General features: G+C 36.1%; 1 protein-coding gene across 1 annotated transcript in view; it reads left to right on the top strand.

Moving 5' to 3' along the window:
- The first annotated feature begins 480 nt into the window (after positions 1-480).
- npr2 (natriuretic peptide receptor 2) overlaps positions 481-23,039 on the top strand; it is a 62,533-nt gene continuing 39,974 nt past the window's right edge. Inside the window, exons 1-6 of the mRNA XM_087791030.1 lie at positions 481-1,405; positions 12,678-12,859; positions 18,278-18,391; positions 18,576-18,711; positions 18,823-18,917; positions 21,699-21,834. Coding sequence (XP_087647156.1) covers positions 697-1,405; positions 12,678-12,859; positions 18,278-18,391; positions 18,576-18,711; positions 18,823-18,917; positions 21,699-21,834 — 1,372 coding nt within the window. The 5' untranslated portion in view covers positions 481-696. The remainder of the gene's footprint in view (positions 1,406-12,677; positions 12,860-18,277; positions 18,392-18,575; positions 18,712-18,822; positions 18,918-21,698; positions 21,835-23,039) is intronic.

The raw sequence follows: 23,039 nt of genomic DNA, 5'->3' as shown, positions 1-23,039 counted from the left end.
TAAACTCTCCTCCTGCTGAGCCTTTTAATTTAATCTCCATCAGCGCTGACGCTGGTTCCAACCAACAGGGGGCGACACACGCATGAATTGCACTTTTTATATTTGCGGCGAAACAAAAAATAAAACTAATAAAAAAGAGGGATTTCCTCGTGCTGGCAATATTTTTGTTTTTAAAATAAAAGATTGTTAAAGTAATATGTTTACATTAAAACTTTTTTTTTTTAATAATTATGATTGTTTTTTGTTTTTGTTTTTTTATAAACGAGAAGGAGTTTATTGTTTTGATGTAATTGTTTTGAAATTGATCCCTTAGTTTAAAGATTTATTTTACGATAAAGTTGTATCTGGAAGCGATCAACGTCTCGTGCACGCGCGCACTCACGCACGCACGCTCCTCTCCGTGTGACACGTGGGGGCCGCGCGCAGAGGGCTGGTCTCTCCAGTCAGCTGGATGGATGTTGTTGCTGCTCAGACTAGTCCTGAAGACGAGACGAATCGAGGACTCGCTCGCTTCGTACTTTTGGACCTCCTCCTCCTCCTCCTTAGGAAGTTCCACAAAAGTCTCTCCCTGGTTGAGGGACCACGAGGACTGCATGGCTCAGTCACGCACGCTGGACCAGGACGATGCTTCGTCGGACTTTATTTGACTTTTAAATAAAAATAAAAAAAAAACAACTTAAGAAAGCGGGAGAGACTATGGAGACGATGGGACTCTCGTGGTTCTTCTCGCTCCTGTGGCTCGCTCACCTGTCCAGGTGTGGCCCCAGCATCAGCAGCACCAACAACATCACGGTGGCGGTGATGCTGCCGGACAACCACCACAAGTACCCGTGGGCTCTCCCGCGCGTTTTCCCCGCCATCTCCATGGCGCACGAGGACCTCCACGCCAAGCACGGGCTCCTCCTCGGCCGCTCCATCAACATCCTCAACTTCAGCACCGAGGACCCGGTGGCGGGATCGTGCGCGGTGACGCGCGCTCAGGTGGTGGCGGTGGACGCCAAGCTGTACCTGCGCCCGGACGCCTTCTTCGGTCCGGGTTGCGTGTACCCGCTGGCGTCCGTGGGCCGGTTCGCGTCCCACTGGAAGCTGCCCCTGATCACGGCGGGGGGTCCCGCCTACGGGTTCGACAAGAGGGACGAGTACCGGACCATCGTGCGCAGCGGACCCTCCACCACCAAGCTGGGCGACTTCGCCAACGTGCTGCACGCGCACTTCAACTGGACGTCGCGCGCGGTGCTGATCTTCCACGACCTGCGCGAGGACGACCGGCCGCACTACTTCCTGTCCGAGGGGATCTACCTGAAGCTGAAGGAGGAGATGAACATCACGGTGGAGGCGCAGCCCTACGAGGACGACTTCAAGTACTACAAGGAGCTCATCAGCTTCATGAAGGAGAGAGGACGGAGTGAGTCTTTTCTTTTTTAAACATCATTGACCAGCATGTTGGAACTGTAGAATAAAAAATAATATATCATCATCATTTATTTGAGGTAAAGCTTATATTTATTTTGCTTTTTATTTCAAATCATTTGACATTTATCAACAACATCATATTAGATTTAAGATAAGGTAAGGTAAGGTAGAAATTTATTGATTTTGAAATTGTTTTTTTTACAATAACCACAGCAAATACAGCAACTTTTCGACTTATATTGTGTCATATTTTTCTTTCTCTTTATGTTCTTGTTCTTATTTTATTTTGATTTATTTTTTATAAAAAATTGCTGTATGTATTGGCTATTGGAAAAAAAACAATTTCCCGAAAGAAGACCTCCTGAGGGATCAATAAAGTTTTACCTTACCTTACCTTATAAAAAATAAATCGAAAAAAAATAAGAACAAGAAAAAGGAGAAATAAAGAGAAAGAACAAGATGATACAATCTAAAGATAAAGATAAAGAACATAGATCAAAGAAAAATAACAGAGACAAAGGATGGATCTATGACTCCTTCAAGAAACATCTTAAGACGTTTTTATTTGTTCAGGCTTTTCCTTGATTTTCTGGAACTCCTGTTGTGTTATCAGTTTTATCTTGACCTTTAATATATATACTTTATTGAATATTGTTTTGATTGTTTAAGCGCTTTGTGACCCTGGTCTGGAAAAGCGCTATATAAATGACTTACTTACTTACATTTATCAGCAACATGATATTAGATTTAAGAGTCATTGTTCAATTGTTCTTAACATCATTATTTATTTTTTGGTTTATTTATTGTCTTGTTGATGATGTGTGTAAAAAAAAGAAAAAAGAAAAATAGAAAGATGGTGAGAAAAACTGATTCCAAACTGTCCATCACTGGCAGTGAGAAAATAAGTATATATTTAAAAATATCAATACAGTGCTATTGAATATCATTATAGTATCGTGAATAAAAATAAGGTAAGGTAAGGTAGAACTTTATTGATTTTGTTGAATTGTTTTTTTTTCCAATTATCCACAGCAAATACAGCAATTTTTCATAAAAAATAAATCAAAATAAAATAAGAACAAGAACATAAAGAGAAAGAACAAGATGATACAATCTAAGTCTAAAGATAAAGACAAAGAACAAAGATCAAAGAAAAACAACAAAGACAAAGGATACAAAGACTAACAAAGAAAAGAACATCATGATACTTTCTCTCCACTCCTGCCCCCCGAACTCAGAATTGTACAATTTAATAGCCCGAGGAATGAATGAGTCCTTGAGTCTATTTGTTTTGCACCTGGGAAGGAGCATTTGTAAGTTAGTAAGTAAGTCATTTTTATTTATATAGCGCTTTTCCAGACCAGGGTCACAAAGCGCTTACACAATCAAAACAATATTCAATAAAGTATATACTTTAAAGGTCAAGTTAGAACTGATAACACAACAGGAGTTCCACAAAATCAAGGAACTCATTCTGCTTCTCTGCTCACTGATGACAGTGTTCATCATCCATGATGGACAGTAGTTTACTAGTCAATTTACTAGTTTAGTAGAACTGTTGGGCAGAAAATCTAAAGAGATAGAGAATTTAAAAAAAGGGTGAAATACATATGTATATATAATAATAATAATATATAATTATTATTTATTTGAGTTAAAGTTTATATTTCATTTGCTTTTTATTTCAAATCGTGGACTCTTTCAAGTAACATCTTAAGATGTTTTTATTTGTTCAGGCTTTTCCTTGATTTTCTGGAACTCCTGTTGTGTTATCAGTTTTATCTTGACCTTTAAAATATATACTTTATTGAATATTGTTTGAATTGATTGTTTAAGCACTTTGTGACCCTGGTCTGGAAAAGCGCTATATAAATATAAATTACTTACTTACTTACATTTATCAGCAACATCATATTAGATTTAAGGGTCATTGTTCAACTCGTTTGTTCTTCACATTATTATTTTTTAGGGGATTATTTATTGTCATGTTGATGATGTGTGTAAAAAAAAAATAGAAAAATAGAAAGATGGTGATGTCATGAGAAAAACTGATTCCAAACTGTCCATCACTGGCGCGTGATGTCAGCGAAAAAAAAAAGGATATATTTAAAAATATCAATACAGTGCTATTGAATATCATATATCAATATAATAACCAATTATTTTTTAATGTCAGCATCACATTCACAGAGTTTTACACTAAATGTAACTAGTTTACAGGTTTATTTTGTTTTTAATCAACTTGAAAGTCATGTCTTGATGTGTCAAGAGTGACGGGCTAATGTTACTTCAGAAAAAACTCACACAAAAACACCTTATAGACTGTAATAATGAATAAAATGGAAATTATATACATTTTATTTTATTCCTGTGTATTAGAGCGGGCGGATAATAAATCCCTTTTGGACCATCACTGGTCTCCAGACCAGGAGTTAGGGACCTGAGGTAGTAGGTAGTGTATGTATTTGATTTTGAATGAACACTAATAGACTTCAGAACACACAAGTAAGGTAAGGTAAGGTAAGGTAAAACTTTATTGATCCCTCAGTGCTGTTAGCATTAGCCACGATCATAGCCTCTTGTCAATTGTAGAGTTATTATAGAGTTATTATAGAGTTATTATAGAGTTATTATAGAGGGATGTTGCTGGTTTACTGGCTGCCAACTGAGTTTTGTAAAGAGCAAAAAAAACAACTGATCGACTGAAACCTGCACGTGCTTCAGTGTTAGGATGTGAAGAAGAAAACAACAATTTAAAATCATGATGGACTGGAGGACGCACAATGACACACTTACACTCATCACTTTTTAAAATCAACATAATGGCTACAAGAAAAAATATATATATATATATATATATAAATATATAAAATAGCACTATAGTTTTTATCCAAAGAAAGTATATATTCAAAGTGGCACAATTTATTTGGAATATATATATACATATAATTGAAACTTATATTGTGTTAAAATGCACATTTAGCTGCTCTGTTTTTTCTTATTTTTACTTAATTTTGATTAATTAAACACTGATTTAATTACATTATTATTTCCTTAATAACAAACACCTTACTGTATATATATATATATATTAGCAGCTTTACATTACGATATAAGTATCCATGTACTTCAAGACTTTTTCTTTTTTTTTAATCAACATCCGCCGACAAAATAGTAGGTTATAAAATACAACACAAATATACATTAAAATAAACATTTTTGAATTCCGATTGCGGCAGAGAGAAAATGTGTGAAACATGAAAATTAAATTTAAATCATTTAAGGAGATCAGAGACTTATTTCACAACATTTGCATTTTGTTTTAAGAGTGTTTGTTCACGAGTGAGGGACAGATGAAGCGTGTGATTGACGGGTGGATGTAAAGGTGAAGCGTCCTCTCAAGACTTGAGACTATAAAGGCAAAAATCTAGATTTAGCAGTGTTCAGTTTGGCTCGTCTGAATGGAGGATGGACTCTTTCTTTAGAGATACGTCATCTGGTGGAGACTCAGAGTAGAACGTCTATATTAAGAGCAGCGAGCTGAGGTTCTCTGGACATGTCCAAATAGGAGGAGGCCCTGGGATGTACCCGGGTTGATTGAAAATTCTTTCCACAAAGCACTAGAGAAGTGGTGTCAAGCTCCAACACATAAGGGGCCAAAATCTAAATTAGTGTCTTTAAGTCAGGGGCCAAACTAAATGTAATGTGTATCATCTGTACCCAGTACTCCTTTAAGATGAAATATAAATACCATTGTGATGTTGTGTCTTAATTCTTGGATGTAAAATATAGTATAACTTTGACATATACTTCTTTAAGTTGTTCTTCTTTGTTTTTATACTTATAAAAACCTTTGAGTCTTACCTTAAACCGCTTCATCAACGTGAACATTAGTCTGTATTCACTTGAAAATTAACATCACGGCCCACGTAAAATATCTCGGAAGTTCCAGATTTGGCCCTCGGAACAGTGTTGACCAACGTAAGGAATGTATCTATGGAGAAACAGTGAGAAACTACAGTTACTTCTATTATACAAACCGTTTAAATTCTATGAGTATTTACACAATAGCCACCTTCATATTTAACCCGGTTTCATCCTCTAATCATGGCACTGGTTTGGAAACTCACAGCCATACGTTACCTCGCTCTGGAAGAGAAGCGTGTCGAGGCAGTGGAAAGAGGACTTATGTCCAAGTTGTTAAGCTCTAATGGAAAGTATCAAAAGATTTCCTCTCAGGCCTGACTGGAGTAAACAGAGAGAAGCGGACGAACGACAGCGAAGGATTCAGATGAGCAGGAATATGTTCGATTTTCTGCTTAAAAGTCTTTGACACGTAACCATTCAGAGGTCTATAAGGAATATGTTTTAATCAGGGGCCACGATATATTCTGTGAAAAAAATATGTAGAATTAATTAAGAATAATTAGTGTCATTGTGGTGTAATTAATTATTTAATAAAGATTACATTTTAAAAAATAATTGTGATATAAAGAAATAAAAGAAAAGTTGACAAAAGTAGTTATTCTGAGGGAGAAGAAATACTCACAAGTAGTGATAATTAATTAGTAGATAGATAATATTAGATAATAATTAGTAGTAATTTATACTTAGAATTATTGTTTGCCTCGGGCCACAGTTTATATAAAATAAAAGATTCAAGAGGATTTAAATTAAACTGTTTCCATTTTTCATGCTTGTGTCGACAAGAAAATGCTGTTTCTTTTATCAAAAATTGAAATATTATAATTATTACCCTGAGTAAGTACATCAAATCAAAAGTTCTTCCACACATCAAATTTTTTTTTGCTCTACCATAGAGTCGAGAGAGGCTTTCCCAGCTACCTCGGGCGAGAGGCATTAAACAAATACAAAATGAACTCAATAGTTTGAAGCACATTATAAACTTGGTTGAGAGTTAAATGGAGGGTTTGATTGTTTATAGCCAAGACATCTTTATCATCAGTTTTATTCTTTCTTTTTTAAACATCAGGTCCAGTTTTCGTTGTTTCGTTACTTTGCACATGTTGTGTATTTTTCAAGAGGATACTTTCAATTAAGGAAACGAAATATTTAGTTTGTTTTTTTAAGATGTTACTGTAATAATTATTGTCATTATCTATTAATACCACTGAAGCTTGTTCTCGTCTAGATTTCAAAGATAATTAAAAAATAAAGTCAATTAAAATAACTCCACAAAGTCATTCAATTTAGGTTATTTAAGTACCAGGCATGTGTTGTTATCTTCTGACGCTCCTGGAGTGATTAAAAAAAGTTTATACCCACAATCCTTTGCGTCCAGGTCAAACAATCACTTTCCCCCTCAGTCAACTGTTTTACCAGCTTTGATTTAATCTTCTTTTTTTTTAAATGTATATTAAGATTTCATCTATTTAACTGGAAAATAATCTTCAACTGTATCTCGGGCGATGTTTGTCGAGCGACGGCTACATGCGTGATCATAGCGATAAGATAAAGCATGTAGCATATCGTAAATAATCGCCAAACGAGGCGCCAGAAACGTTGGTGACCCCTTTAACTTCCCAGATGATCCTTTTGATCCTCCGGAGGGCTGAAGGTCGTGAAAGCTAATGGTTCCGTCTCGGAACTAGTCCCGTCTTGTCGTCCCCCGTCCCCCCCTCTCGCCCGCAGAGACGCTCCAGGCGGAGCCGGATCATGAAGTAGCCGAGGTCAGCGGCAGGTTTCAGCTTGTCTGCGAAATACTTAACGCCGTCCATAATGCTGCGATGATTACGAAACATTCTAGATTCCTCGCTGACGTACAATGGCACAAGTCGCCCCGGAATCTATTGCAGTTCCGACACGTTGCCCGGGCAACGGCATTGTATATCCATTGACGGACTCACAAAAGACAATTTTCACTTGTGCGGCGGACATATTTGGCTTTGTGAAAGAGTCTGAGAACCTGTGAATAGAACTGCAATGCAATTACTTCTCCTGTGACAGTAGAATGCAGCCACAGAAGAGCTTCTTTTTATGATGGAATGCCAAAAATAATAACCTGCACAGTGAGGGAGGACGAGGCTAGAGTCCTCTGGTTTATGATGAGCAGAAAACTGTCAAATGTTTTATATTTGTTTAGGAAGAAATATGAATGTTTTAAGTAAAGTACGTTTAATGGACCTAAATTCTGAAAAGATTTCATTTATTAAAGGTCAATTAAAAAAATGGAGAATATAATTGAAAAAAATGAATAATAAAATAAAATTATATATATATATATATATATATATTAATGGTAATTGAATTTTTTTTAAAGCTAATATAAAGTTTTAAAGACATTTAATGAAAATGAATGTGTCATATACTTACATATATATTAAGCATTTAAATTGTGTTTTTTAAACATACCGTATTTGTGTATATTTACTTTAAGTCCAAGATGAAGACATATATATATATATTTTAACTTTTATAGTAAAAATAAAATGGGGATTAAAAAAAAATAGATTGGCTAAAGCAGAAGAAATAAGTCTTATGGGGATTAGGTGTTTTTTTTAATATAAATACTTTAAGTACATAGATTATACTTTTAATTTACTTTAATATAATATTTTAAAAACTCAATATTTAGTGTAAATGTATTTCATAACAAACTTATTAATCTATTTGTATAACTTTACTAACATGTTTTTTAATTATTCAGATAAATGTTAAACCTTTTTAAATACAACATACGAAATACAGTATTGCTAGTTTTTCCCCCAATTAAATGAAAAACTACCTAATGTAGAGTAAAAGGACAAAAAATGGTCAACAGTCATCAGAAGGTCACTGGTTTTTATCAGCGAACCTTCAAGTCAGACGCCCATGGGCAAGGCGGCGTCGGACGCTAATCGCCCTAATTTCTCTCGGCGTCTGACGGCTCCTGTCTCGACGCCGACGGAGACTTTGCTGTCCAGAAAGTTTATGGTTCGGTTTCTCTTTGTTCTTCATTCATTCATATATTACTGAACATTCTTGGGAAGACGAGACAAATGTTCACACCTGGTTTGAGCCGAGCAAGACGGATTGATGTCTCAGTGACATCTGAGCGATCGCTTCCATGTTGTTGACGAACATGAAGTTCACTGCTTAACATTTGGATGCTAATGCTAATGCTAATTTGTAAAAACTGATCCTGTTGTTACCGTTATTAATTTATTTATTTTTGCTATTGGGATTTGTTGACATTGGTTCAAACACCTTGATTCTGTCGACTTGTGCCGATAATATTGAGTCGTTTATTTTTGATCAGCCTCCTCTTTTTGTAGCATAATGCTAACTAGCTGGCTAATGTCTGCTTATTAATGTCCATCTGACCAAATATTCTTAATTTAGATTAACTTTATTTATCCACTAGGAAGAAGATTGAATCTACTTTTTTCATTAAATAAATAAAAAACATAATTATCAATTAACATTGTGTCTTTAGCCTCTTCTGCTAGCTAGCCATGTTTTGCTAGTTAGCTTGATTCTGTATGTATTCTGTTTGTATCCTTTAAGGTCTGTGTGTTATTTCCTTTGATTTATAATCTCTTTGCTCTTTGTTATGTTTTTGCACTTTGCTTGATTTCTCTTTGCACTTTGGTCTATTTATTCACATATTGTTTTTGCTTTTCTGAAACTTTATATACCTTCTATAGTCTGCTGTGAACTGGAAACCTAATTTTCCCGAGTCATTTATTTTTACTAGCTTCCTCTTAACTAGCTAACTGAAAAATATTCTTAAGATAGATTCACTTTATTGAAGCACTGAGAAAACAATTTAATTTATATTTTTCGTTAAATAAATTAAATAATACAAGTATTAGCATATATACACACCATAAGATAGTGCCTTTAGCCTCTTCCGCTAGCTAGCCATGTGTTGCTAATAAGCTTCAGTTTGTCCAACTTTGTGTTATGAGCCGCTCACACTTACACTCTTTTAAATTTAACCAAAACAGTCGAGATGATAAAAAAGCTTGATTCTGTCGACTTGTGCCGACAATATTGAGTCATTTATTTTTCATTAGTCTCTTATTTTTTTTGTAACATACTGCTAGCTAGCTAGCCATTGTTTGCTGAGTCTGCTAACTGACTAAATATTCTCAATATACTTTATTTATCCACTAAGAAGATAATTCAATATTTTTCGTAAAATAAATACACACCATAGTAAACTGACTTTAACCTCTTCTGCTAGCTAGCCTTGTGTTGCTAGTTAGCTTCAGTTAGCTGTCTAACTTTGTGTTATGACCCTCTCACACTTACACTGTTTTAAATTTAACTTCTAACCGAACAGTAGAGGATTAAAAAGCTTGATTCTGTCGACTTGTGCCAACAATATTGAGGTATTTATTTTTTACTAGTCTCTTATTTATTGTAGCATACTGCTAACTAGCTAGCCATTGCTTTCAGAGTCTGCTAACTGACTAAATATTCTCAATATATATATTTACTTTATTGATCCACTAAGAAGATAATTCAATATTTTTTGTAAAATAAATACACACCATAGTAAACTGACTTTAACCTCTAGCTAGCTAGCCTTGTGTTGCTAGTTAGCTTCAGTTAGCTGTCCAACTTTGTGTTATGATCCTCTCATACTTACACTCTTTTAAATTTAACCAAAACAGTCGAGAGGATTAAAAAGCTTGATTCCGTCGACTTGTGCCAACAATATTAAGTCATTTATATCTTACTAGTTACTTATTTTTTTTGTAGCATACTGCTAACTAGCTATCCATTATCTGTTGAGTCCACTAACTGAATAAATATTCTTGATATTGAGATATACTGAGAAGATAATGAAATATTTTTCGTTAAATAGATACACACCATAGTAAACTGACTTTAACCTCTTCTGCTAGCTAGCCTTGTGTTGCTAGTTAGCTTCAGTTAGCTGTCCAAATGAATAATAGTAATAATAATAACTTACTATAATATCCTCCTTTTTCCGTTTTATACATCTTCTAACTTGCAACATACTTTGCTTGTTTCCATAAATAATTAAGCTATAAAATGAAAACTTAAAAACTTTTATAGCCTTATGTATTTATTTTCCCGCCACCATATAATGTCCCTGTTGAATAAAACATCTTCTGTTTGCTTTCTAACTCGCGGAGAAAGAAAGCCGTTGATCCGGCGTCTCCTCGGTTTAATGGCGTGAGTTTAATACAATTAACGATGATGATAATAACGAGTGTTCATGGAAGTACACGTTCGTTCCGTGTTCGCTAAACTGCCGCCGAGCGTCGAACAAAGATGACAATACGCGAGCAGAACCGAGCGCGTTTGTTTTGGGGCCCGTCCAGGAGACGCCGCGAAACTGCTTGGCAGGAGTGAAGCATGTTGGACGAGGAACAGAAGAGTCGGGGTCTGAGCGCATGAGGAAACGTCTGTGCCACACACACACACACACACACACACACACACACACACGTTCGCAAAAACACACACCAAATTCAGACGGTTTTAAAATACACGGCAGGGCAGCGGGAGGGCGGCGCACAGACAAAACCTCTCGCTTCCTTCTATGTCGGTGTTTTTGTCCAGTCAGCAGATTCCCACACTCGTTCCAGGAATCATGCGAGGTACGACATCATCTTTTTAGATAAGCGACCTTTTTCGACGCAGACGAACCTTCATCCGCCATCACGACGGCACTAAATCTTGGACCGGGAAAAGAGGCTGTTGATCTCTTCAGACGTCTTTAAGACGAGTAGCAGATGTTTTTTGGGGGCGTTCGGGGGCTCACTCTCTTCACGCCAAGATTAGGGAGACAGAAAACAAACAACGATGAAACTGACTTTTTTAAGTTATGCAACCGTGATCCAGGGGGTCACGCTGAGGTCACGATCGAGCCGTCAGGTGGCTTCATCTTTGAAAGCGTTTAAGATGAAGAACTGAATCTCAATGGGTGAAGAGCAGCAGCTTCTACATCTGTCCTTGGATCTTCTGTGTGGTCTTGAACCAGCTGGACCTTCTTAGAGAGGGAGACTTTTAAAGAGGCCCAAACATCCTCAACTGGACCTACTTATAAAGACACTTTACCTTCATTATTCATTTTATTTAGTTTTCTTTTTCTTTTTTTTGCCTTTTTTTGTCAGATTTTGACTTCACTACTGTATTAAAAACAAGCATCTATATCTATGTCGGACATTAGGCGTGTGTATCGGCAAGAATATTGCGATATGATACAATGTTATGCTGTAGTAACAAGGATATATTTGTAGTATTGTCGAGTACTTGACTCTGGTGTTGCAGTATTTACAGACCACATGACTCTTGACCAAGTCGTAACTGCTTTCATTTGTTTTAATATGTCCAAAGAGTCGGCTGTATCCTCTCGTTCTCAGTCCTGGGATTTTTTTGTTTGTTTCCCTTTAGCTGTGCAGGATGTAATGACTGCTGTTATCTTGTGGCCGTATCTTTAATTGCAACACAAAAGTGAACGTGATGAATAATTGAATGTTAATAAAACAAACAAGTCATAAAAAATACAAATAAAAAACACTGGAAAAAAAATCGAATTTCATTTGATAGAAATATGCAAAAAATAATATCGAATTCCATTTTCAACCTACTTACCAATAAATTAAATCATTAATAATTGATACTTTATTTTTAGGAAGAAATTATTTAATTCCCATTAATTCTCTTCTAATTTTCTACTGATTCATTTTCTTTAATTCGATTTTCATTATGTTTTTTTTGTTTTCAATTATAATTTGTTTTATACTTTGTATTAAGTGCAGATTCAGCTACTGGTGACCAAAGACATCATTAAAAATTGTGATCATCCTTTTGTTTTTTGCAAACTTATTTCTCAAATCTAAAAAAAAATATTTAGGTGTATTTGTATTGTAATAACTTCGATAATGTGTCCTTTTAAACGAACGCATCCTCATCAGTATTCAACCTTAATAAATGAAAGTATTAATTAACTCAAAGTAGTATTATTTTGATGTTTGTTTCACGCTTTTAGCAGATAAAGTGTTGATATGGAGGAAACACATCAGCCAGATTGTGATAGTTCAATAAATGCTGTTGCATTGTGGGAGAAGTCCCGCTCTTTAATCATGTTTATCATGAATGCTTAAATTGTACAGAAAACTTTGATATACTTGACAATTTTCCATGCTGATGGTGACAGTTCTTAGACCTGACCTCAGAGATTTATATCAAATATATATTAATATATTTCACAAAGTAAAAACATGTTTATTTAAATGGTAAACTAAGCTCTAATCTGACACTGTACCTGCGTTTGTTTTCAGTCGTGTACATCTGCGGCCCTCTGGACACCTTCCTGAACATCATGAAGCTCTTCCAGAGTGAGATCCAAGACCCGGAGAACTACGCCATCTTCTACCTGGACGTCTACGCCGAGAGCCTCTCGGAGTACAAGCCGTGGCAGAACACGGCGTCGGACTGGGACGACCCCATCAAGGCTTTCAAGGTAAAAAAAAAACAACTTTAGCAATCATGCTAACTAGCATTATGTTTGTAGCATCGTCGCTAGCTCTGCTAACTACTCTATGCTGAACTGTGTCATCTTGTGTTTATAACTAGGTCATGACTGTATTGCTGCTAATGAAACTGTATCTTTTTATATACGTAAAAAACTAAACGTATAGATATTACACTGTGTAATATCATTAAAAGTTACATTTATTTGTTTGCCAGTCTGTAGGTGACAACAGTGAACATCTAAATACAAATATTTATTTTACTAATTGTATGAAAATACATAAAAAAAAAACAATACAAAGGTATTAAATACATTTATATCGGCCAAAAAAGGGGGATATTTAGGATATTACTGTCTAGTGGGTCCTTCAAGAAACATCTTAAGACATTTTTATTCGTGCAGGTTTTTCCTTGATTCTCTGAGACTCCTGTGTTTATTTCAGTGTTATCTTGACCTTTAAAGTATATATTTTATTGCATATTGTTTTGATTGTTTAGGCGCTTTGTGACCCTGGTCTAGAAAAGCACTCTACAAATATTACTTGCTTACTTACATCTGAAGGAGTACACAAGAAATAACTAATACACATAGGAATAGGATAGATATTCAAATAGAGTGAATATGTGTGTTTTTGGATTGTAAATAGAAATATTTTTGTATGTTTACATCATCTTTTAGTGTAAAGTATTCTTTCTTTTGGTGATTCAACGTAGACAATATACAATATAGTGATAGTGATCTAATGAAAAATTGAAAGCTATACAAACATTTGTGTTATATATATATATTAGGGGTTTAAAATGTTGATATAACAATATATCTCAATATTTGTATCACGATAGTATGTCAATATTCAACATCAATATTACCAGAAAAAAAAAAACGAGTCTGTTAATGCACTTCATTGTGCATTGCTAATAAAAGTTTACATGTTTTGTTAATATTTTGAGAAGCACTTTGCTAAAGGCACTTAAGAATTTGATTAGAGAAAGTATTTGTTCAGTTCTTTGTTGTTAAAGCCAGAAAAAGTGTTGAAACAATATATCGTTGTTCTTACAGTATCGCAATATATTGTATCGCCAAACAAGTATGATGTGATATGTATCGTATCGCAAGATTCTTGCCAATACACGGACCTTAGATTTATTCAAATACATATCCCAGTTATAGCCTCAAAGGTTGTGACTTAAAATATCATGGCACTTATACCTTCAGGGAAAATAAGGTAAATGTAATTTTACAGAATTAATATTGTCTGCCTTGACTATCTGAAGTATTCACAGGCTATGACGTGTCTATTTTTGAAGTAAAAATGTAGAATGAGTTCGATATAATACTGACTACGATTGCAGTTGACCAAACATGGTTAAACAGGACCAGTTAGCTGACACGACTCGACTATAGTCAATAGTTTCAGTAACAACCTTAGACACTGTGTTCCAGTCAATTGACTAAACAGAAAAAAAGAAAAAAAAACACCGGTTAGTCAGATAAACTTCCTGGAAGTTTCCAAACAGGAATAATATTTCCGTGTAGCCAAACCATTCATCAACAAGGCCTGGATCGTAAATCTCTGACCGTATCAGCTTCACCAGTAAGACCTATTTATCCTCAAAGTGTGTTGAAGGATCTCAGTGATTTTTAGACCCGTGTTGCTCCAAAGCTGCCTGGACTGTTTTTTTTGGCTGGATTTTCTCTTCCAAATCTGATTTAAAAGTTTTTTTTTCCCTTTTTTAATCACTTTTTCTTGTACTCGTTCATCACACTTTAATAAGTATACTTATTTACACAAGTCGATATGCTGAATTGAAAAGTTTTTTATTTTTAAATGTATTGTATCGTTGATTTATTCACTACTGTGAGCCATTAAAAAAGAAAAAAAGGGATTATTGATACTTAGATATAGATTTTTATTTTAATATGATGAATCTTTCTTGGTCTAATTTTAAGAACATATATATTTTATATATTTTTAAGGCAATGTAAAATCTGTAACTGAGAGATATTATTTCATACTTCTAAACTGTGTTGATCTGTAGTTTTAATAGTTTAATCCCTGTCTTGAGCCTAGAATAAATCATGGAAAATCAAAAGACTACTGACTGACTGGAAAGGATGATCAGGGTTCTGTTGGAGGATAGGAAGTAGAAGATATAAAGAGCACTTGAACCAAAGGCCATCATTGGATGAAGTGCAAACAAGTGGGAGCCAAACATGAGCATTGACATCATACCAAGAGTTATCTCATTAGTTCAAAATATAAAACATTTATCTTCATCCAATTTGATAAACTTTTCATAGACACGACTAGAAAAAATGTATTTAGGAATTTGCATCAACACTTAGTGGCTTACTTATAACAGTTTATATTCGTGTCTAAACAAAAAGGAGCTGTTTCGCCTGCAGTTAATACAAAACTCTGCAGCGAGAATTCTGACCTGCTCTAGTAGAAGAACTCACATTTCCCCGATCCTTAAAACTCTTAAAAAACTCTTGGCTGCCAGTTTCTTTCAGGATCAATTTTAAAATTCTAGTTCTTACTTTTAGATCTATTCATGGTCAGACCTTAAATCAGTGATCTGATCTAGCCTTACACCCCAGCTCGGGCTCTGAGGTCTGTGGATTTGAATCTACTGATGGTTCCTTGCTCATGGTTCCGGACCAGAGGAGATAAATCCTTCCAGGCTGTTGCTCCTAAGCTTTGGAACTATATTTTTGGAGACCTTCTGGGAGCTAAAATCCGCCAAGCCAGGCAATTTACTGTCATTTTTTTTTAATTGAAAAAAACTCTAATTTTTGAGTATACTTTATGATATATTCTTTTTTTATACACTCCTTTTATCTTTATGCTGCGAATTTCTAAAGGACTACATTTTTAAACATCATCTTGGTGAATCTTTATCAAATTTAATAAATAAATAGATCCTATAATGGACTTATAGTTCTGTGTCGAACACAAAGATTCGAAGAGAAAGTTAACATGTGAAGCCGATGATGCAAGAGCTCGAGTGGAACAAATCCCAAACCAAACTGACACGTCCTCCACAGCGAAGAGTGACGACCAGAAAATCTAGTTTGCTAGAATAAGCTGAACTGCCAAAAGAAATTACACAGTTGTCTCAACCTCTTGTTTCAGGCCATTTGTATTAAAACTATTAAATCTGTAAACTGTCGGTTAATTTCACACAACAAGATTCAGAGAAAACGTGTGTTTAAGTTAAATAAATATAAATCAACATGACCAAGAGGTGAAGGTTAAACTTAGGATTGTGTTTTAAATTGACATTTGTGTCCCTATAAAGTTTTAACACAAGCTAACATCATTTTATGTGGACTTTTATTTAATTTAAAAAGGCTAATAAGTCATTTTTTTTTCCACTTCTCAAACGCAGTTTCCGCTCAGACCACTTAACGGAGTAAGATCTTTGCGTGACATTAATGAGTAACGCTTCTTGATTCCACAGGAAGTCATTTAACTTGCCGAGCGCTGCTGTCTGACATGTGGTCGGGAATGCGTGGACGGAATAATGTTCCGTCTTAAATGTCACTCGGACTCTTTCTAATTAGCTTAATTGTGTCCGACACTTTCAAGCATTATTATAATGAAGTTTGTCTTTTTACCGAAGGTGTCATCGGGAGCTATAAATGGATTTAAGATTCGACTTCTTTTTTTTTACTCCGGTTATCTCTAAAGGAGCGAGGGACATCTGACTGTTTTTTTTAAAGAATAAGAATATACGGATACTTCCATTGTTGTTCAGCGCGACATGCAAACATGCTTTCATTCCGTCTGAAAGGCTTTCGCTCCGATTATTCATCAGGTAATATTCCAGACCGCCGTAAACACAATGACCTCAGTTTATCTGGAAACAAACTGATCCGAACTCTGGCTCGACAACAGATCTTGGCTCCCCTGATGTTGTTTGGGTAATTACTGTGTGTGAGAGCCATAACCCCCCCCCACCCACCCCTCTATAATGAGTCCTTGTGGTGGCTTTTCAGTGTAGGAAACAAAAACCCAACAATCTATATCTTTCCTGGTCACGATGGAACTCTCGCTGAAGTGTGTTTATGTGTGAAATACCAACAAATCATCCTTTGAATAATGGGCCGAAAAATGAATGATTATTTTCCTGTTTCTTGTGTCCAAACCTTAACGGTTGTGTGTTTAAATTTTTGACCAAGAGTTGATTTATGAGAGGTTTTTATCCTTTTGACTGAGGGAAAAAGAAAACGTTCTACTTCCTGTCTGTGCTCATGGATCTTGTCAAGAGCAGTTGTTGTCGTTAAAGAGGGAAAAAAAAACAGACAACTGTTTAAACTTGTATGTTGACTTGTTAAGTTAACCCACATGGGGTTTGTAATTATAGGAAACAGAATGATAATAATTGAACAAAAACTGATCTGGCTTTTCATTGTTTGTTTGCTTTGTTGATGAACGAAAAAACGCAAAACGTTACTTCTTGAATTTTACTTTATATCATGAGATGCATTGATGTTGCCAGTCTAACTAAAAACAACACTTCTGAATGATGTATGCTGAATATCACAATTAATCCCTGTGTTATCTCAAGGTCAAGGTGACCTGAAGGTGCAAAAAACAAATATGTTTGTGGTATCCCTTGTGTTAAACAGGAAAAGGAAGATTTTTTAAGAATAAGAAGAGCTATAAACCGGAAGTACTACGAAAGTACTCCGGGTAATTATCACACAGTCGACTGTCTACACTGGAAGCGCTCGCAATATTACCCGGAGTACTTCAGCGTTATACTGCATGCAACTGTTTAAAGGTCTGGAGCGTAAAATATAGCCTTGTTTAATTCTTTCCGGAACAATTCTTCTGGTCGAGGCAATACAAGAATGATTTCATACGAGCGGTATTTTAATTTTTTTAAGTCTCTTTTTGGAGGAAGTCTGTCCACGGGAGCTCAGTTGCTACATCATACAACATATTTATGTCTATAAAAAGGAAAATAATCCCAACCCTTAGTTGACATGAAGGTGAGCAGAAAATTAGTTTTTACTTTGGGTGAACTATCACTTGTTTGATTTCAATTTGATTTTGATATGTTTTCTTCAGTCAAAACTTGGAGTAACCTTTTATCCTCATGGTCCATCAGCCGTTTCTGGAAACCCCCCCCCCCCCCAAAACCAAATAATTATTTCTATTTGTATTATTTTTTGATCAAGTAATGTTCATATTCAAACCGTACAAATTCCCTTTTCTCTGTTTAAACTTTGAATATATCACAAGAAGCCCAGAAGTCCCAGGTGTGAAAATGACTTTCCCACATGTGCCTTCCAGTGAAATCTGTACTCTAACAATATGTGACCCAAGTAAAGCTGCCAGATTATCGACAATATGATATTTAAACAGCTTCTTTTCTCCTCTCTGTCTCCCACCAGTCTGTTTTCATCATAACCTATCGGCCACCTGATAATCCCGAGTACAAAGACTTCCAGAGGAGGCTTCATGCGAGAGCTCAGAAGGATTTCGGTGTACACTTGGAACCCTCGCTGGTATGTTACAGCTAATGAAAACCTGCTTTAATCTTTTATTGGTTTTCCGTGCGGAACAGTGTGAGCTCTGCTTTGCTTCTGCCGTCACTTCAAAATTAGGGGAATTATTTTAAGATCAAAAGTGTCAATTGGTTTAAAGAAACAAGACACGTCGTTAATTAACCCTTAAGTGACTTTTTTACAGATGGACTTCATCGCAGGCAGTTTCTACGACGGCTTCGTGTTGTACGCGAAAGCCCTGGACGAGACGCTGGCAGAGGGCGGCGCTCAGAACGACGGCATCAACATCACCTTGAGGACGCAGAATCGACAGTTCTGGGGTGAGTGAGAACTCTTCGGCCTCAAAATGACGATGAGATTATGAAGCATAACTTTATGTGATCGCTCGGGTCCACGTTGACAGCTGATGGTAAAGTCCTTTTTCTTTTCAGGGGTCACTGGTCTTGTTAAAACTGATCACAAAAGCGCAAGATATATAGACGTCAACTTGTGGGCCATGACCAATCAGAGCACAGGAGAATATGGGGTGAGTTTTTTGTTATTTGAATGTGTGACAGAGGCTGCTGGTTAATCCCATTTTTGAAAAGTTGTGGTCTTGGTCGGATGATGGGCCTTAAAATACGCATAGTTACAGTTAAGTTGTCATGGGGGTATTCAGGGGGGTCTTCTGCCCCCTTACAATTAACAATATATATATATATATATATATATATATATATACACACACACACATACTGTATATAAGTGTATATATAAACTGTATATATTCAGCAAAACTTTATATATTTCAATTTTCATGGGGGTCTTCTGCTCCCAATTTGCCCCCTTGCCATTAACAAAGTAAGATGAGAAACTGAATATCTCCCTTACTTGGAATGTAAGACATTTTCCCACCAAAATTGGACATGTTAAAATTTTCACTGGGGTCTTCTGCCCCCTTTCCCTTTCTGCCCCCTTCCAATTAACAAAATGAGCTGAACTTCTGGAGATCTCACCCCTTTTTACTATTTAATAAATATGGTTTAATTGTTATCAAAATTGGACATATTTAAATATTCATTGTGGTCCTTTTGTACCCCTTCTGTCAAGAAAATTAGATGAATTTCTGGAAACATTACTTGTATTTTAATGTATATATAGATTCTGCAAAACTGAATGTAATTCAATTTTCAAGGGGGTCTTCTGCATTCTCAATTATCTGAGACCTTTAAATTGTCTGACAATCTAAATCTAAATTGTTTGAAACAATCAATAGATATAGAAAAAAAAATTATGAACTAATGAATAATTGAAAAAAGCATTAGCAAAATGGATTTTGAACAGTATAGAGTATAACCGTGATAATAAAGGATTACAAGGAAGACGCAGCTGATTCAATTCTCTAAATTTGAAAGCTGATTTCCTTCTTCTGAATTGCGTTTGGTGAATTTACCGTAAAGTTTAGCGAGAATGTTATATATAGCGAAACTGGATCTATTTCAATTGTCAAGGGGTTATTCTGCCCCCCTTGTCTCCCCCTTTCTCTCCTCCCTAAAAACCTTCAATGAGAGGTCGGTAGACTCCATGCTAATTTTTTAATTTGTCGATCGGTTTGGCAACATGAAGATCAGGTATGTTGCGACTTAATCCCCGTTTCCTTGAAACATAAAGCTGAATCGATGACTAAACACAGCGTATCCTAGCAACACTCGTGTCTACAATGACTCAATGTCTTTTCATCCATCAGCCCGATAAGTATATCCGCCGCGTGAATAAGATTCTTGTCCTTGTCCTTTTCAAATGCAACTCATGTCATTCGGTTTCATCACAAGCAAAACAAATGCGAGTGAAAAAAAATGAAATTCTTCCTCGCAATAGAACGCTCGAGCTCTGAGGGACGATCGGGAGGCTCGCGTGTTAATGGAGAATGACTGAAAGTACAATTCATTTGTTAAATCATTTTCGTTGGACAATAGTTCCTCACGCTCTCCAATTACGAAGCAACCTCGGGTTGTTTTTCCTTCTGCTTCTCTCGCTTATCGGCAGCGTTAAGAGGCTATTCGTGATCTTAAAAAAGCGGTTAGGAAAATAACTCGAGTGAATGTCTAAGAGTAGTCTCATGATTTGGGAATTTTCAAGGGGTTAGTTTTTTTGGCATATATACGAAGCGACTGGATCCAACACAGTTTACATGACCTTCGACTAACTACTGAAGAAACAACCGACCGCGATTACGATCTCATACTTAAGTTCTGTGTCCATTCTTTCAACCCAGAACTCAAGAGAGACAGAGTGTTGCTCTGGTTGTTGTGGTTTTCAACCTTCCTCCTCTCAACACTGCTCTGTGGCAGATAGTCCTCGAGTAGTTAAAGTTCATCAAGTGTTTGTATCTCGTCATCGACCTGAAGGTTCATTTTTGAATGAGGCCAATAAGTAAATATACATCCACTCCTTTAATATTAATCAACTCTGGCCTTAAAATAAGTGTATCTGTGTGTGTTCGTTCCCCTCTGAGGGCAGCAGAAGTTGGCAAGACTTCATTGAGAATGTTGAATGACCATCGGCTCACATCACCCAAAAATACTGCGGCTATTTCCAACTGCGCCCCTCACCCGCCACATCCTGCATTGTTTTGATGACCCCGTGCTGGTGTGACGGCCTCCAAGGTTTTTAGGGGCAGCTGGGCTGGAAAACAGAAAAACTCCTCAAGCATCTCTTAGGAGTCATGTTTCCCAGCAGAGTGGCAGATGTCCCTGGTGGAGGTTGTCCCGCCAAAATAAAAGCTCGGACAAAACGCTTATGACACACAGCCTGGACTAGTTTTTAAGTATTAAATACACCATTTCTATATGTTGAATAGAGTTTTTATCAGAATTATAACTTCTCACGACCTCAAACAAAATCTAGTTTAACAAGGAATTTGTTCCATTTATGAAAGGGTCTGAACGAAAATGTGTTCAAATTCTAAAACTAATACAAAAATGATTTCAAAAGGAGTCAAACCTTCTATAAAATGTTAACCCGAAGCAAACTCAGACAAGTCGTAATTAAAAAAAGGGAAAGTTCTTTCTCTTTATTTATCTTTGTTCTTGTTCTTATTTTTATTTTTATGAATAATTGCAGTAATCCTGTGTCTAATTGGAAAAAAACAAGTTCCCAAAGGAGACCTCCTGAGGGATCAATAAAGTTCTACCTAACCTAACCTAAAAATCAAAGATATAAGTGTGTTTTGAAGAGCAGATCTGGGAACAGTCTTCACAGCTATAGCATCTGATCACCACCATCATTATTATTTCAAAGCGCTAAACTGTTTCTCTTGCAATTGCAGCTGGTGGCGTATTACAATGGAACCACCAAAGACATCATCTGGTCCCAGACAGAAAAAATCCACTGGCCTAATGGTGGTCCACCTCTAGACAACCCACCGTGTGTGTTCTCTACTGACGACCCCTCCTGCAACGATGGTAAGAGAAGCCACGCTTGGAATGTACCGGCAAATGATGGACAGACCAATATTTCCGTTGCTTAGAAAGGTATAACCATATTATTGTGTGATGACTGGAGTCATATTGTTGTTGGCGAGATCAGATTGGTTTACGAAGAATGCCTTTTGAAAAGCTTCAATCAAAACGAATCCCTATCGAAATAGAAGTAAATAAAGGATGGAGACGTAAGATAATTAAATGGCATATGAAAAGTGACTTAAATGTTTCGAGTTGATGTTCGATCTTGTCTCTAAAAGAGATCAGCCTTCCCAAAAATACGCATGTCTGTCTTAAGGATTTTTTCAATTTTTGCTAATTAAATTCACCTATGCAATGTGTTCTTTGTTACTTTTTCAATTTACCACCATTGGTTTGATAAAGAGGGAGCTCTTTGTGTTTAGCAACTGGATTAGTCTGGTTATTTGCAGATGATGCCCCATTGGACTGAACTCTTGGATTGATTTACCATATCGATATGTTGTGACAATAACAGATGTTGCAAGGTTTCAGTATCTGTGGGCCATGTTTGAAATTGTTGAGCCATTAAAGTTCTGCTACTGACCTGTAATGACCATTTTGTGTTTATTTCATTGGTTAGGAAATTAAATGGATGTCTACAATGAATCAGGTAGAGTCTTATAGAGCCATCAACACTGTTGAAAACACAAAATTAATAGTAGTTCCCGTTTCTTTTCGTCATATTATATAAGGCGAAGAATTACATAGCTTGTGTTTACTGTGGTGTACCACAAGGGTCAGTTTTAGGTCCGAGTGTATTTTTCTATTAATATGCTTCCCCTTGGTCAGATTTGAACTCGTCGTAATGTGTCATTTATACGCAGACGACACATGGATATACTTTCCACTCAGAGAATCTCAAGGCCTCCCTGCTGTTTAAGCTTTTCTCTGGCCAGTTTGATGTCTCAGGACTTTCTTTAACGAATTCAAATCCACAATCTTTGTCTTTTATTCTCAAAATTACATCCCTCTAAACCTAACCACCACCGGACAACTCTCAGGAAATATAAAACCCACTCGTTTTCCTGCTCGAAGAATCTCTTTCGTTCACCGCAACATGAAAAAAAATGTTCAGTCATGTTTCAAACAACTCGTAATAATAATAATAAAAAAAAAATTCTGCTCAATAAACCCAATCTGGAAAAACTCACACATACCTCAATTTT

This window comes from Callionymus lyra, chromosome 5 (assembly GCF_982586985.1).
Source record: "Callionymus lyra chromosome 5, fCalLyr1.hap1.1, whole genome shotgun sequence".
Classification (NCBI taxonomy): Eukaryota; Metazoa; Chordata; class Actinopteri; order Syngnathiformes; family Callionymidae; genus Callionymus; species Callionymus lyra.
Note: the sequence above shows the minus strand (reverse complement) of the source record. Positions and strands in the feature narration are given on the sequence as shown.